This window comes from Podarcis muralis, chromosome 18 (genome assembly GCF_964188315.1).
Source record: "Podarcis muralis chromosome 18, rPodMur119.hap1.1, whole genome shotgun sequence".
In the NCBI taxonomy this organism is placed as follows: Eukaryota; Metazoa; Chordata; class Lepidosauria; order Squamata; family Lacertidae; genus Podarcis; species Podarcis muralis.
The window spans coordinates 7,166,432-7,178,542 of NC_135672.1; the positions used below are offsets into that span (position 1 = coordinate 7,166,432).

Genomic DNA, 12,111 nt, shown 5'->3' on the forward strand with positions numbered 1-12,111 from the left:
GACATCCAACAAATATCCAGGTAATTGAAGTCCCCCATTACTACTATCTCCCTTCCTTTTGCATGCTTGGCCATCTGTTCCAGGAAGGCATCATCTATGTCCTCCGTTTGGCTTGGGGATCTATAGTAAACTCCCACAATGAGGTCATTGTTATTCTTCTCTCCCTTAATTTTGACCCAAATGCTCTCACTTTGGCTTTGAGGTTCTAAATCTTGGATCTCTTCACAGGTATACACATCCCTGACATATAACGCCACTCTTCCTCCTTTCTTGTCTGGTCTGTTTCTCTGAACAGGAGGAGGAAGCAGAGCCAGAATGAGATCCCTGCTCCTTCTGTTGCTGCTTCTGCTGCTCATGATGCCCTTTGGAGTCTGCGGGAACCACAAGGCGAAATGCCCCTTGAATCTGGTCAGGGATGAAACGGATGCTCGCAATTACTACCGGCCTGGACACTTTCTCATCAATGGGATCATATCTCCAAAATGCTTTTATGAGGAAACTCCGTATGTCTTTTCTCAGACACCCTTCGCCAGCACTGAAGCGTATGTACTTCACAGTTTCGCGGTCCTCCAGTCCTTCTAGTGGTTCCTATTTATCAAGGAAAGAGCCCCTTTCTCAGGGCTGGGGAGCTAAGGGCTGATGTTGCAGGAGTACCCTGCCCTGACCATTGGTCTTGCTGGCTGGGAGTGATGGGAGCTGGGGGGTCCACTAAAAGATTCCACCCAAACCTCTCCCATTTCCTTGTTCCCTGGGTCTTCCTTAGTGAAACACTCTCCTACCTTTGATTCTGTGTTGCTTTTAGTAGAATGCTAGGATGCCAATGAATCTGGTCAGGAGTCAAAAGGATGCACTGAATTTCCCCACCTCCATGAAACTCAGGCAATTTCCAAGGCTCAAGGGTTTCATTCAATATTATTCCATTTGGACAATTCAGAAACTGTCGTTAGGGAATGCTACAGTTTTACAAATGGAATTTAAGATCCTCTGGGTGACGTTTGGTGGCTGAAGAGCAGAAAAGATGTACTTTAATTGAAATGATGAATAAAATAATATGAATCAGGAGACTTCCTTGTTCATGGAGTCAGGTCTCTAAAATGTGAAAAGGAATTATTCCTTTTTTTCACACACAAACAACTGGCCTCATTTCTAAGTAGTGAGATGTTTGATATTTCTTCATGTGGAATCCATAGGTACCTGTTTCCTATCCCAGAGGGAGGCATGAAACTCAAGCAATTTCCAAGCTGCCAAAATTATTTTATGTTTATTCTATTTGGATCATTTGTGAACCACCTTAGCCCAGTTCTCTTGACACAATACCACAGGAGACCTACAGCCCACCATGGGCTACATTAAAGGTTTCCTCCTCCAATCTCAGCACTTTTTCCTTTCTGTCACTGTCTTTTAAAAAATAATTAGAAGCGTTTTAAGAAACGCTTGAAAATGGGTGGATTTTTATGAGTGAAAGTAGGAACAATATGCTTCAAATAAAATGATTATATAAAATAATACAGACCAGGGGGTGTCCGCATTGGTGGAGTCACTGATCCAAACATGGGCAAAATTAAAGATTTTACCACACACTCAAACCTGAAAGCCACCAGGCCTCATTTGTAACTAAAAGGGGACTGAGGTATTTGGTACTTCTCCTCGTTCAATCGAATTGTCTCTTATCTACCTTTGGTCCAGCCCGTTGGAGGAAACCAAAGACCACTGCAGCAAAAGCAGCCCTTGCAGCAACTTCCCAGTATATCACACATTTTGAGGGGCGCCTTCATTTCTTACTGATAAAATCATAGTAGAATAGAATCATAGAGTTGTAGAGATGGGAGGAACCCGGATGAATCTCACCTGAAGCATCCATGACACATGGTCACCTTCGGAGGGAGTCTCTTCCACTGTTGAACAGCTCTGTGTGCTGTTTGCATCAAAGCTCCGGTCATGGAGCAGAGATCTCCAAATTTTAATTCTATACTAGGCTGTAAATGGTTTGATATTAATGTAAAGGGATAAATAAATACTAATCTTTGTGGATCATATAATGCTTCCTCCCTCCCGTTCATATGAATATCAGTTTCACTCTTTTTAAAGAATTCATTTATTGCAGGGAGGCACCTAGTTTCTTCTGGCACGTGTTGTCTTTCCCGGTCACCATCCAAGAGATCAACCAGGATCTCAGGCTCTTACCCAACATCACCCTGGGCTACAACATCTATGAGAACTATTTCGCTGCAAGGATGACTTCGGACGCCATGCTAGAGCTGCTTGCAGGCAGTGGATGCAATATTCCCAATTATCACTGTGGAGAACAGAATCACCTGCTGGCTGTTCTTGAAAGAAGCAACACTTTCATCTCAAGAGTAATTTCAGCCTTGTCAGGCATCTACAAAATCCCACAGGTAAGTAGTGGGAGAGCATGGAGGGAAAGGGAATTTCAACTGCGTAAAATTCTACTTTCTCTTTGGAGGGGTCAAGTGGGGATATTTTTCAAAATGGGAAAATCCTGAGCTATGAATCAAACATCCCTTTTTCAAAACTGAGTCTTCACCAATTTGACACCTCCAGATGTTTCAGACTAAAACTCCCATCAGCCTCAGCCAGCAGAGATTTAGATATCAGTCATTTCATATGATTAAATACCCGTTATGCTGAAAGTAAAATAAATTGGTGATCTTTTGCTTTCCTTGCTAGATCAGTTATGGCTTCACTGCCCAGGTTCTCGAAGGTAAAACCCTGTTCCCTTTTGTCTACCGGATGAGTCCCAAAGAGGAAAGTCAGTACCAAGGGATTGTTGAATTGCTCCTGCATTTTGGATGGACGTGGATTGGCCTCTACACTCCAGACAATGACAGTGGAGAAAGATTTTTGAGCGCTGTGAAACCTCTGCTGCTCAGCAAAGGGATCTGCATTGCTTTATCAAAAAGAGTACCAGAAAATGATCTAGATCAATTTATGAGGCCTGGGGAACCTTTTTTCCTATGGAGAGAAGTTGGGGTATTTGTTTCCTATATAACCAATGCACTGGGTATCATAATACTCATGGCAATAAACATTGCATATGAGAAGGAAATAGGGGCGAAAGTCTGGATCACAACAGCTTTGCTAGAAATCAGAATTGGCTTTCACCTCGAACCAGATATCTTCCAGCACCTCCATGGTTCTCTGTCCTTTGAAATTCAGACCAGAATAAGGAGCAGCAAAAGTGACAAATTGCAGATCGATCTTGTGGATTATATCAATCAAGCATTTCAGTGTTCATATTCAAAGCATCTGTTGTCCGTGAAAGGCAGGATAAGATGCAGAGAGGAGGAGAAACTGCAGCCATTGCCCCAAGCGGAGCGTGAGAGAACCCTGTCTCAAGACAGCTATGGCACTTACATCAATGTTCAGGCTGTGGCTCAGGCCTTGCATACTTCGCTTTCATCTAGATCCCAGAGGAGGCTGAGGGTGGAGGAAGGAGAGCAATGGGGACCCCAAAGGCTACAACCGTGGCAGGTATTTCCTTCCCCTTTTTGCAAACTGCAACCCACACAGATGCCGATCTTGACTGGGGATAGACCTGTAAAATAACATAGTTACTATTAGTACTAGTAATAGTAGCATACAGCACAACATTTCTCTGATGAAAATAGAGACGTCCCATAACGATAATTTTACTGTTGATATCCAGAGTTTTTTAAAGGCGGAACTAATTGAAACTCAGTTTTGGCACCTCTCAGGTGGGTGCCATTGCCATTCTCAGAGGGAGGTGTTCATGGTGAGTTCCGGCACCTTCATTTCTAGAAAAAGAGCACTGTTTACACATCTTCTTCAGTTGCCTCAGCACTCTGGGCAGCTCCCAACATAAAGAAATTCATACTAAAACATATTAAAAATTCCCAATATAGGATTAGACGGCTTGTGGCTTGAATAACTCCACATCCACCAGCATTTCTCCAAAGAAAATAGGGACATTCTAAGGAAAAGTGGGAAGATAGATAGATAGATAATACTTTATTCGGCTATAAGCCCACAAGGTAAAAACCAATCAATAAATAAAATTTTACATCCTGGAAAAAATTAGGACTTTAGATTTGGAATGGTTAATAGTAAGTAAATTTGTTTGGCAATATAACGAGAAGATCTTAAAGGCCCTCCTCAAACCGATTCTTGAATATGAGAGGATCACCGCATCGTCCGCGTACAATAGTAAGGGGCAGCGATAGTCTGCAAGCCTGGGTGCATGAATGGTGGCTTGGGCCTCAACTAGGGGAGTTCTCCTATCACTAATATAGAGGTTAAAGAGATAGGGGGCAAGGATGCACCCTTGTCGTACCCCCTTATTTATTGGTACAGAGTTTGTGAGATCGCCCTCGGGTGTTAACCTCACCCTCGCGGCCGTCCCTTCATGTAATTTGATCATAAGCCACAACAGCCTTTTATCTATGCCCCACTTTGCCAATTTTTCCCATAGCAACTCTCTAGAGATACTGTCAAAAGCCGCCTTCAGATCTATAAAAGCGGCACATAAAAGACCATGAGTGGGGGAAGAATACTTCCGCGCCAAATGATATAAAATTAGTGCTTGGTCAATAGAAGCATGATTTGGTCTAAACCCGGCCTGTTCATGGCCTATCAGATTGGAATCTTCGGCCCATTGGGTTAGTCTGGTTAGCAGGAAGCGAGTATAGATTTTTCCGATGATTGATAATAAACTGATATTACGATAGTTTCCTTTTTTATATATAGGAATTATGATGGACTCCTTCCATGATCTAGGTATCTGTCCCGTGGCATTGATTGCATCAAAAACTTTTGCAAGAATTTTGGCCCACCATGCTGGGTGTTGTTTAATAGTTTCCGCCGGGATCAGATCCGGCCCTGGGGCTTTATCAGTTTTCAGTTTAGCAATCAAATCTACTATTTCCTCCGGGTCCGTATCTGGCCATATGGGCAAGTGACATGAAAGAGTATCAGAATGAATGTTAGAGATAACTGTCTGGGAGAAATATTTTCTTAAAAATTGTTCCCATGTCGGGGCTGGTATAACCGTCAATAGGTATTTCCTTGATCTTTTGTTGATTAAATTCCAAAAACCACGAGAGCTGCGAAGCTTAGAGGCAGCAATCAGCGCTTGCCAACGTCTTAGGTGCCATTCATGCTTGGCTGACTTCTGTGCCTGTTTGTAAGCAATTTTGGCCTGCAAGTACTCTGGGGGAAGTGTTTCAGCTCCAGAAGATTTATATCTGTTGTAGATACAACAGAGAGAGAGTCTAGCTTGCTTACATTTGGAATCAAACCAAGGTGCACCGAACCTGGGTTGATCTCAGTTAACCAGGTGAGTCGGTATCGTATAGAAGCTAGTTAAATCTACAGAGAGGTGGGAGAACTACTCCAATATCCTATTTGGTTCAGACAACTCCTCCACTGAAACACTAAGGGGTTCGGAGATATTCCTCCGGAAGAATTCTGCGTATTTTGGGGCCTGTTTCATAGACCATTTAATGCTTCTTACTTGTGTTGCGGCATTTAAACCTACATGGCATTTAAACCTAGATGGTATCTTTTCAGAGTGGAACGCGAGTATCACCTTCAAGAAGTTGGTCTGTAGGAACAGGGGCATCACCACATATAGGTCAATCTGGTGTTTCTTAATTTTTAAGAGTTTGCTTAAACAGTCTTTAGCCCCATCTAGCAATGACCATCTTCCTATTTCCGACCTGACTGAAAGGCAACTTTTCTTGGGTTGCAGAGTTAATATCTGATTATTCAGTTGGGAATTTAAGATATATTTAATTTTAGTCTCCTTTCTTTTATCTGAGTTAGGCAATAAGTTTTTGACCTCACAAACTGAAGATTGTGTTGTTGATTCAAGTTTTTCGACTTTCAGCAGGATATTAGATAATTGTGAAGATACCTCATCCAGCCTTTTAAAGATACAGTGAAGGGTCTAAGTGTAACTGCTCACAACTGGGGAACTCCCCCATATCAGATGTTAAACCATCATCCTGTGATGAGAGTTTTTTTTATATTCTCCTTTACAGGCTTTACTTTTGAAAAATGTTGAGTCGTCAGAGTTGGAGTGGCTTCTAAATCACTTAGAGGAAGGAAGCGATTTTGGGTTTCCACCTCAAGGCAATGCTCGGCATTGTCACTCCCTCTTCTATTCCGGTGTGGCACCAACCTTGATAGTTTTGGTTTAGGGGATGATAGGGGCTCGTCAAAGTCTCTCAAGCGTTTGTTCTGACCCATACTTTCCTCAGGCCAAGGATTATACGATTCTTAAAAAAACATAACATTTAAACACCACACGGCGTCTTCCTCTTAAGTCCTTTCTCCAATTAGGATAATGGCGTTCACTTCTCTTTTAGCAGCCGAGGCCGGCCCGCTGATAAGATAGAAACAAGGAGCAGTCTGCAGCAATCTGCAGCAGGGCCAAATCTCTCAGAAAGTTGCCATAGCATGTAGCTGCAGCAATTATAAAATGCTTCAAAGACTGACTGGGTCAGTTCAGATAAAATATAAAAGATTAAAAGAAGATTAAAAGAAATCCGAAGAGCACCGGTAAGTGCGTCTTACCTCGGCGCCATCTTAGTTTCAGTCTCGAAAAGTGGGGAATTTTGGGATCAAATGAAAAACTGTCTCTAATTCAGGGACATCCCTGGAAAATTGGAGCACTTGCAGGGTCTGTAGTAATAAAAATGGCTGAATAGGAATTCCAGTCTATATGAGATACACCCAGGCCCCAAATCAGAAGAGGTTGAAGTGAGTAGGACTGAGATATCCATCTTGGCTTCCAGGTTTCTCAGTGCTGGTGCTTTCCCCTGCCATTTCAGCTTCACCCTTTCTTGAGAGAAATACGGTGTCTGAATACTTCCAGAGGCAGGCTGTGCTTGGATGAGAACTGGGAGCGACCAGCGGACTTCAATATTATGAACTGGGCGATCTATCCCAATAAGTCTCATGACCTTGTGAAAATTGGGAATATAAGGAGAGAGACATCTGCTGGCATAAAGTTCACCATTAACCCAGAAGCCATTCAGTGGAACAAGAAATTCAATAAGGTAGGGTAAATCACAGAGGGAGAAGGCTAGGAGATGCTTATTATGTTTTTCCTTAAACAACCGCTGAAAAATGACCATATCAGGTTGACCAATGGTGTCTTGACATTCAATAGCAGCTGCAACCACCACTCCTTCTTTCCACAGCAGTTTAGATAGGAGGGGAATTTGGGGTGCTCAAAGAAAGGATAGAGCCCAGAGGTACTCAGAGAAGACACCATCTATTTCTGAGCCAGACTGAGAATTTAAGAATTCTGGACAGAATCTTTAACCGAATGGACTACGTAGATAAGAAGAAAAGGGAAAGCCCCTAGTAAAAGTGAACTATTGGGCTTTCATACAAGCAGAAGGATGGAAAGTAATTTATTTTAGAAATGTGTGAATTAAGGTAAAGGTAACGGGACCCCTGACCATTAGGTCCAGTCATGGCCGACTCTGGGGTTGCGGTGCTCATCTCGATTTATTGGCCGAGGGAGCCGGCGTACAGCTTCCGGGTCAGGTGGGCAGCATGACTAAGCCGCTTCTGGCGAACCAGAGCAGCGCCCAGAATCTCATCTACTTGCACTTTTGACGTGCTTTTGAACTGCTAGGTTGGCCGGAGCAGGGACCGAGCAACTGGAGCTCACCCCGTTGTGGGGATTCAAACCGCCGACCTTCTGATCGGCAAGCCCTAGGATCTGTGGTTTAACCCACAGTGCCACCAGCGTCCCTATGAGTGAATTACATACCCTCAAATACTCCTAACTGTTCCTCTTTCTTGCACCTTCTTGTCTTTCTGGTTAGGCCGTACCTCGTTCCAGGTGTACAGAAAGATGTCGACCTGGATATGCCAAGGTGGTTCTAGAAGGAAAGCCCATTTGCTGCTATGCTTGTGCTCGGTGTGCGGAAGGGACCTTCTCCGCCCAGGAAGGTGGGTGACTCCAAGAGGGAAGGTATTTCTGGAGAGAGTAAACACAGGGCAGAAATCCAGTCTCACCCACTTTTTGTGAGAATTCTGCAGACATTGTGGAATGTGGCTCCTTCCTCAACTTCTTTAGGATAAATCGCCTTCATTACATCCTGGAAGAGAGTTGAAAGGAATGATCATAAGGAAGAAATCTCTAGGATTTCTTCAAAACATAATAGAGTTCTTCAAAACGTAAAAGAGCACAGATCATTAGGGATGTAACTGATGCTGCAGCCACTCTTTTTCTCTTCCTCAGATGCAAAACATTGCGCCAAATGCTCAGAAGATCAGTATCCAAACAAGGACAGAGATCAATGTGTCCCCAAGATTACCACCTTCCTGGCTTATGAAGAATATTTGGGAATTGTTTTGGCTTCCGTTGCCCTCTTCTTATCTATAACAGCAGGCATTGTGTTGGGAATCTTCATTAAATACAAGGACACTCCCATAGTCAAAGCCAACAACCGGGACCTCTCCTACATCCTGCTCGTCTCCCTCCTGCTTTCCTTTTTGTCCTCCTTCCTCTTCATCGGGCGCCCAAGGAAAGAGACCTGCCTTCTCCGACAAACGGCCTTCAGCATCATCTTCTCAGTTGCTGTTTCTTCTGTCTTGGCAAAGACCATCACGGTGGTGATGGCCTTCCTGGCCACTAAGCCCGGGAACAGGGTGAGGAGATGGCTGGGCAAGAGTCTGGCCAACTCCATTGTCATCTCCTGTTCTGGGGGGCAAGTTCTCATCTGCACCATCTGGCTGGGCTCTTCTCCCCCATTCCCAGAGTCCGACATGCTCTCCCAGGTGGAAGAGATCATCCTGCAATGCAACGAAGGGTCCGTGGCCATGTTTTACGTTGCCCTCGGCTACCTGGGCTTCTTGGCTGCCACCTGCTTCACGGTGGCTTTCCTAGCCAGGAAGCTGCCTGGCTCCTTCAACGAAGCCAAGCTGATCACCTTCAGCATGCTGGTCTTCTGCAGTGTTTGGGTGTCTTTTGTGCCCACCTACCTGAGCACCAAGGGCAAGTACATGGTGGCCGTGCAGATCTTCTCTATGTTGGCCTCCAGTGCTGGGCTTCTGGGCTGCATCTTCCTTCCCAAGTGCTACCTGATTGTGCTGAGGCCTGATCTGAACACAAAGGAGCACCTGACAACCAGAAATTAAGGGGACATCTGATTCTTAAAACAGTCCATGTTCCTGATGTCCAGAAGTGCATAAAGGAAACCCACTTGCTCATCCATGTTGCTCATTCTTCATCTGTGAAAGAGATTATGTTCATTCTTAGCCCCGGTTTTATGTAGTCCTGTTGACTTGAACAGTAAGATGGGAGGAAAGTTCTTGGTTCCTTACTTTGCCAAGGATTACAATGAGTCCTGGTCTACTGCCCTTAGTTTGTAAAGTATTATCTTTTAATAATTTTGTGTTTTGGGAACTTATATTTATCTCACAACAAGATAGTCTAGAGGGAGATAGGAGTTAGGTTTTTTAGTCTGTTTGCTTTGTTATAACTATCTATTACCCATACCAATTCTGATATTCAACAATACTTTCTAGTTATGTCATTTCTAGATATTCAAATACCTGTGCTCCATTTTCTACCGGTATGCTGAATCATTCAGAAGTTCACTTCACATCATTTTGTTCTCCTAAACTTTGTATATTAATAAATTGAGAAATTCATTTAAGTTCTCTTCTGTCGTTTGTTGGTTTAATTTCTGTATTGTGTAAGCTCTGCTCCCTGATCCAAAGAGTAGCAACTGACCTTAGCCAAGTCTTGACTGGAGTACAATGGATTTTATTGCGTTGTCCAGAATATGACACATTGTGCACTGATGTTGAGTTGATCACCAGATTACGAGTGAGCCAGCAACAAGATTAGCATTGGAGGGAAGCAATGAGACGAAGCCAGATAGTTGTATTCCCTGCCTGCCAAACCTTTTCAGAGGAGGCATCTTATGCTCAGTCAGGAAGGAAGAGCGAGAGGCCTCCTCCTCCAACTCAGGTTCCTCCCATTCAGGTCCTCCTCCTCCAACTCAGGTTCCTCCCATTCAGGTCCTCCTCCTCCAACTCAGGTTCCTCCCATTCAGGTCCTCCTCCTCCAACTCAGGTTCCTCCCATTCAGGTTCTCCTCCTCCAACTCAGGTTCCTCCCATTCAGGTCCTCCTCCTCCAACTCAGGTCCCTCTCATTCAGGTCCTCCTCCTCCAACTCAGGTTCCTCCCATTCAGGTCCTCCTCCTCCAACTCAGGTTCCTCCCATTCAGGTCCCCATTTATAGAGCAAAACCAAGATCAGATGGGCAAGTGAAAATAATTGACAGAACAGCCACTGATGAAGCATTCAGAATAGGTTAATAAGCCAAGATTGCATCCTACTTAAACTTTCAACACTTCAAATTGGTGGAAAGCTTACTAAGTTCTCAGTCTTATAGCAATTCAACCTGTAGAATTCCAATGAAGCGTGCAATATAAATTTAATAAATAAAGGTCCTAAGAAAGCTGACTAGTTTATCTATGTATGCAACCACAGCAGCTAGAGCTTTATATGCACAGAAATGGAAAAAGTTCCCCACCAAAGAGGAATGGCTTATGAAACTGGGGGAAGATGCTGAAATGGTGAAATTACCTGCTAAAATTACCATCCAAAATGATGGGTTGTTTAAGGAAGAATGGAGACCACGGATATATTATCTGTCAAACCATCATCCATACATGAAGTCAAAGGCAGAGGATTATTGAAATATGACATCGGGGCTTACATAATAAAAGCATATATATTTTAAAACTGTGAAGAGAACCTGAGCTTACAGGGTTAAACAGGGTTAAACAGCGATGCGTAGCAACAGCTCTCACAAAAACATCTGATAAAAAGGAGTAATAAAAACAAACATTGAGAAAGGAGAGGTGGGGAGTCAAGAAGAAATTATGTATTTATTTTTATAAATTGTATAAGAAGAAAGGTGTTTTGGAATACCTATGGAGACTTTATTTTAAAAAAAAATTAATATATTTTTATTAAGGATCCACCCAGATTCTTAGGAAGTTGAGGTAATTTGAGTCTGTTTTATTATTTTAACTTTTTGTATGTTCTGAAGTAAGTTTGTAAACTTTTTAATGATTGTCCTGCCTTATCTTTACGTAAAGCGCTTTGGGAGTTATTGGCCTAACCATGTGATACGTGGATATTATGAAACAGATGAAATGAGTAAGTAAGAAAGAAGTAGATACTAATAAATAAATGGATAAAGAATAATAAAACTGCTAGAATGCTAGCCTGGTGCAACGGGCTTGGCGCCTCAATGTGCCTGCTCTTTCTTACATATATTGCCCCCACCTCACTGAACCACCCTTAAAACCAATGCTAACTATCCCAGAGTATTCTGTGGGGGACCTGGGTGTGGGGGATAACCAGTGAGCTGGAGTCTCAAGCCGATGTTTTTAAAATAACAATAAAGATTTATTTTAAAACAAGGTAGTATAATACAAGTGGAGAAACTTAGGTTGCTTCAATAATAATACGCTAGTTCACTTCATTTTCACAGGTTTCAGCTTTTTAGTTTGGTTCCTTTCTAAGGCGGTACTTTCCTTCAGTTAAAGGTAAAGGGACCCCTAACAGTTAAGTCCAGTCGCGGACGACTCTGGGGTTGCGGCACTCATCTCGCTTTATTGGCGGAGGGAGCCAGCGTTTCTCCGCAGGTCATGTGGCCAGCATGTCTGGGTCATGTGGCCAGCATGACTAAGCTGCTTCTGGAGAACCAGAGCAGCGCACGGAAACGCCGCTTACCTTCCCACTGGAGAAGTACCTATTTATATACTTGCACTTTGATGTTCTTTCAAACTGCTAGGTTGGCAGGAGCAGGGACCGAGCAGCGGGAGCTCACCCCGTCGCGGGGATTCGAACCGCCGACCTAGGCAAGTCCTAGGCTCTTTGGTTTAGACCACAGCACCACCTGCGTCCCTCTTTTCCTTCAGTTACCCACCCCTTTAACAAATCCAGCTCCTGAGGGACTTTCAGTAACAGTCTTAAGGGTTCACCACACACACCCTTCCTTCACTGGGTTTTGGAAGTCTCTTCTTTCCTCAGAAGAGTCTCTCCCCTCCAGACGAGTTTGAGACCTAAGTAGACCTCAGCTCCTACTT

General features: G+C 43.5%; 2 protein-coding genes across 2 annotated transcripts; both read left to right on the forward strand.

Moving 5' to 3' along the window:
• Nucleotides 1–1,906: 1,906 nt before the first annotated feature.
• Nucleotides 1,907–6,368, forward strand: LOC144326099 (vomeronasal type-2 receptor 26-like). Its single transcript, XM_077922033.1, has 3 exons — nucleotides 1,907–2,396; nucleotides 2,689–2,922; nucleotides 6,348–6,368. The coding sequence occupies exons 1-3, from the start codon at nucleotides 2,061–2,063 to the stop codon at nucleotides 6,366–6,368; spliced, it is 591 nt and encodes a 196-aa protein (XP_077778159.1). The 5' UTR covers nucleotides 1,907–2,060.
• A 1,840-nt stretch (nucleotides 6,369–8,208) lies between these two features.
• On the forward strand, nucleotides 8,209–9,197 carry LOC144326100 (vomeronasal type-2 receptor 26-like). Its single transcript, XM_077922034.1, has one exon. The coding sequence runs from the start codon at nucleotides 8,209–8,211 to the stop codon at nucleotides 9,136–9,138; it is 930 nt and encodes a 309-aa protein (XP_077778160.1). The 3' UTR covers nucleotides 9,139–9,197.
• The last annotated feature ends 2,914 nt before the right edge of the window (nucleotides 9,198–12,111 follow it).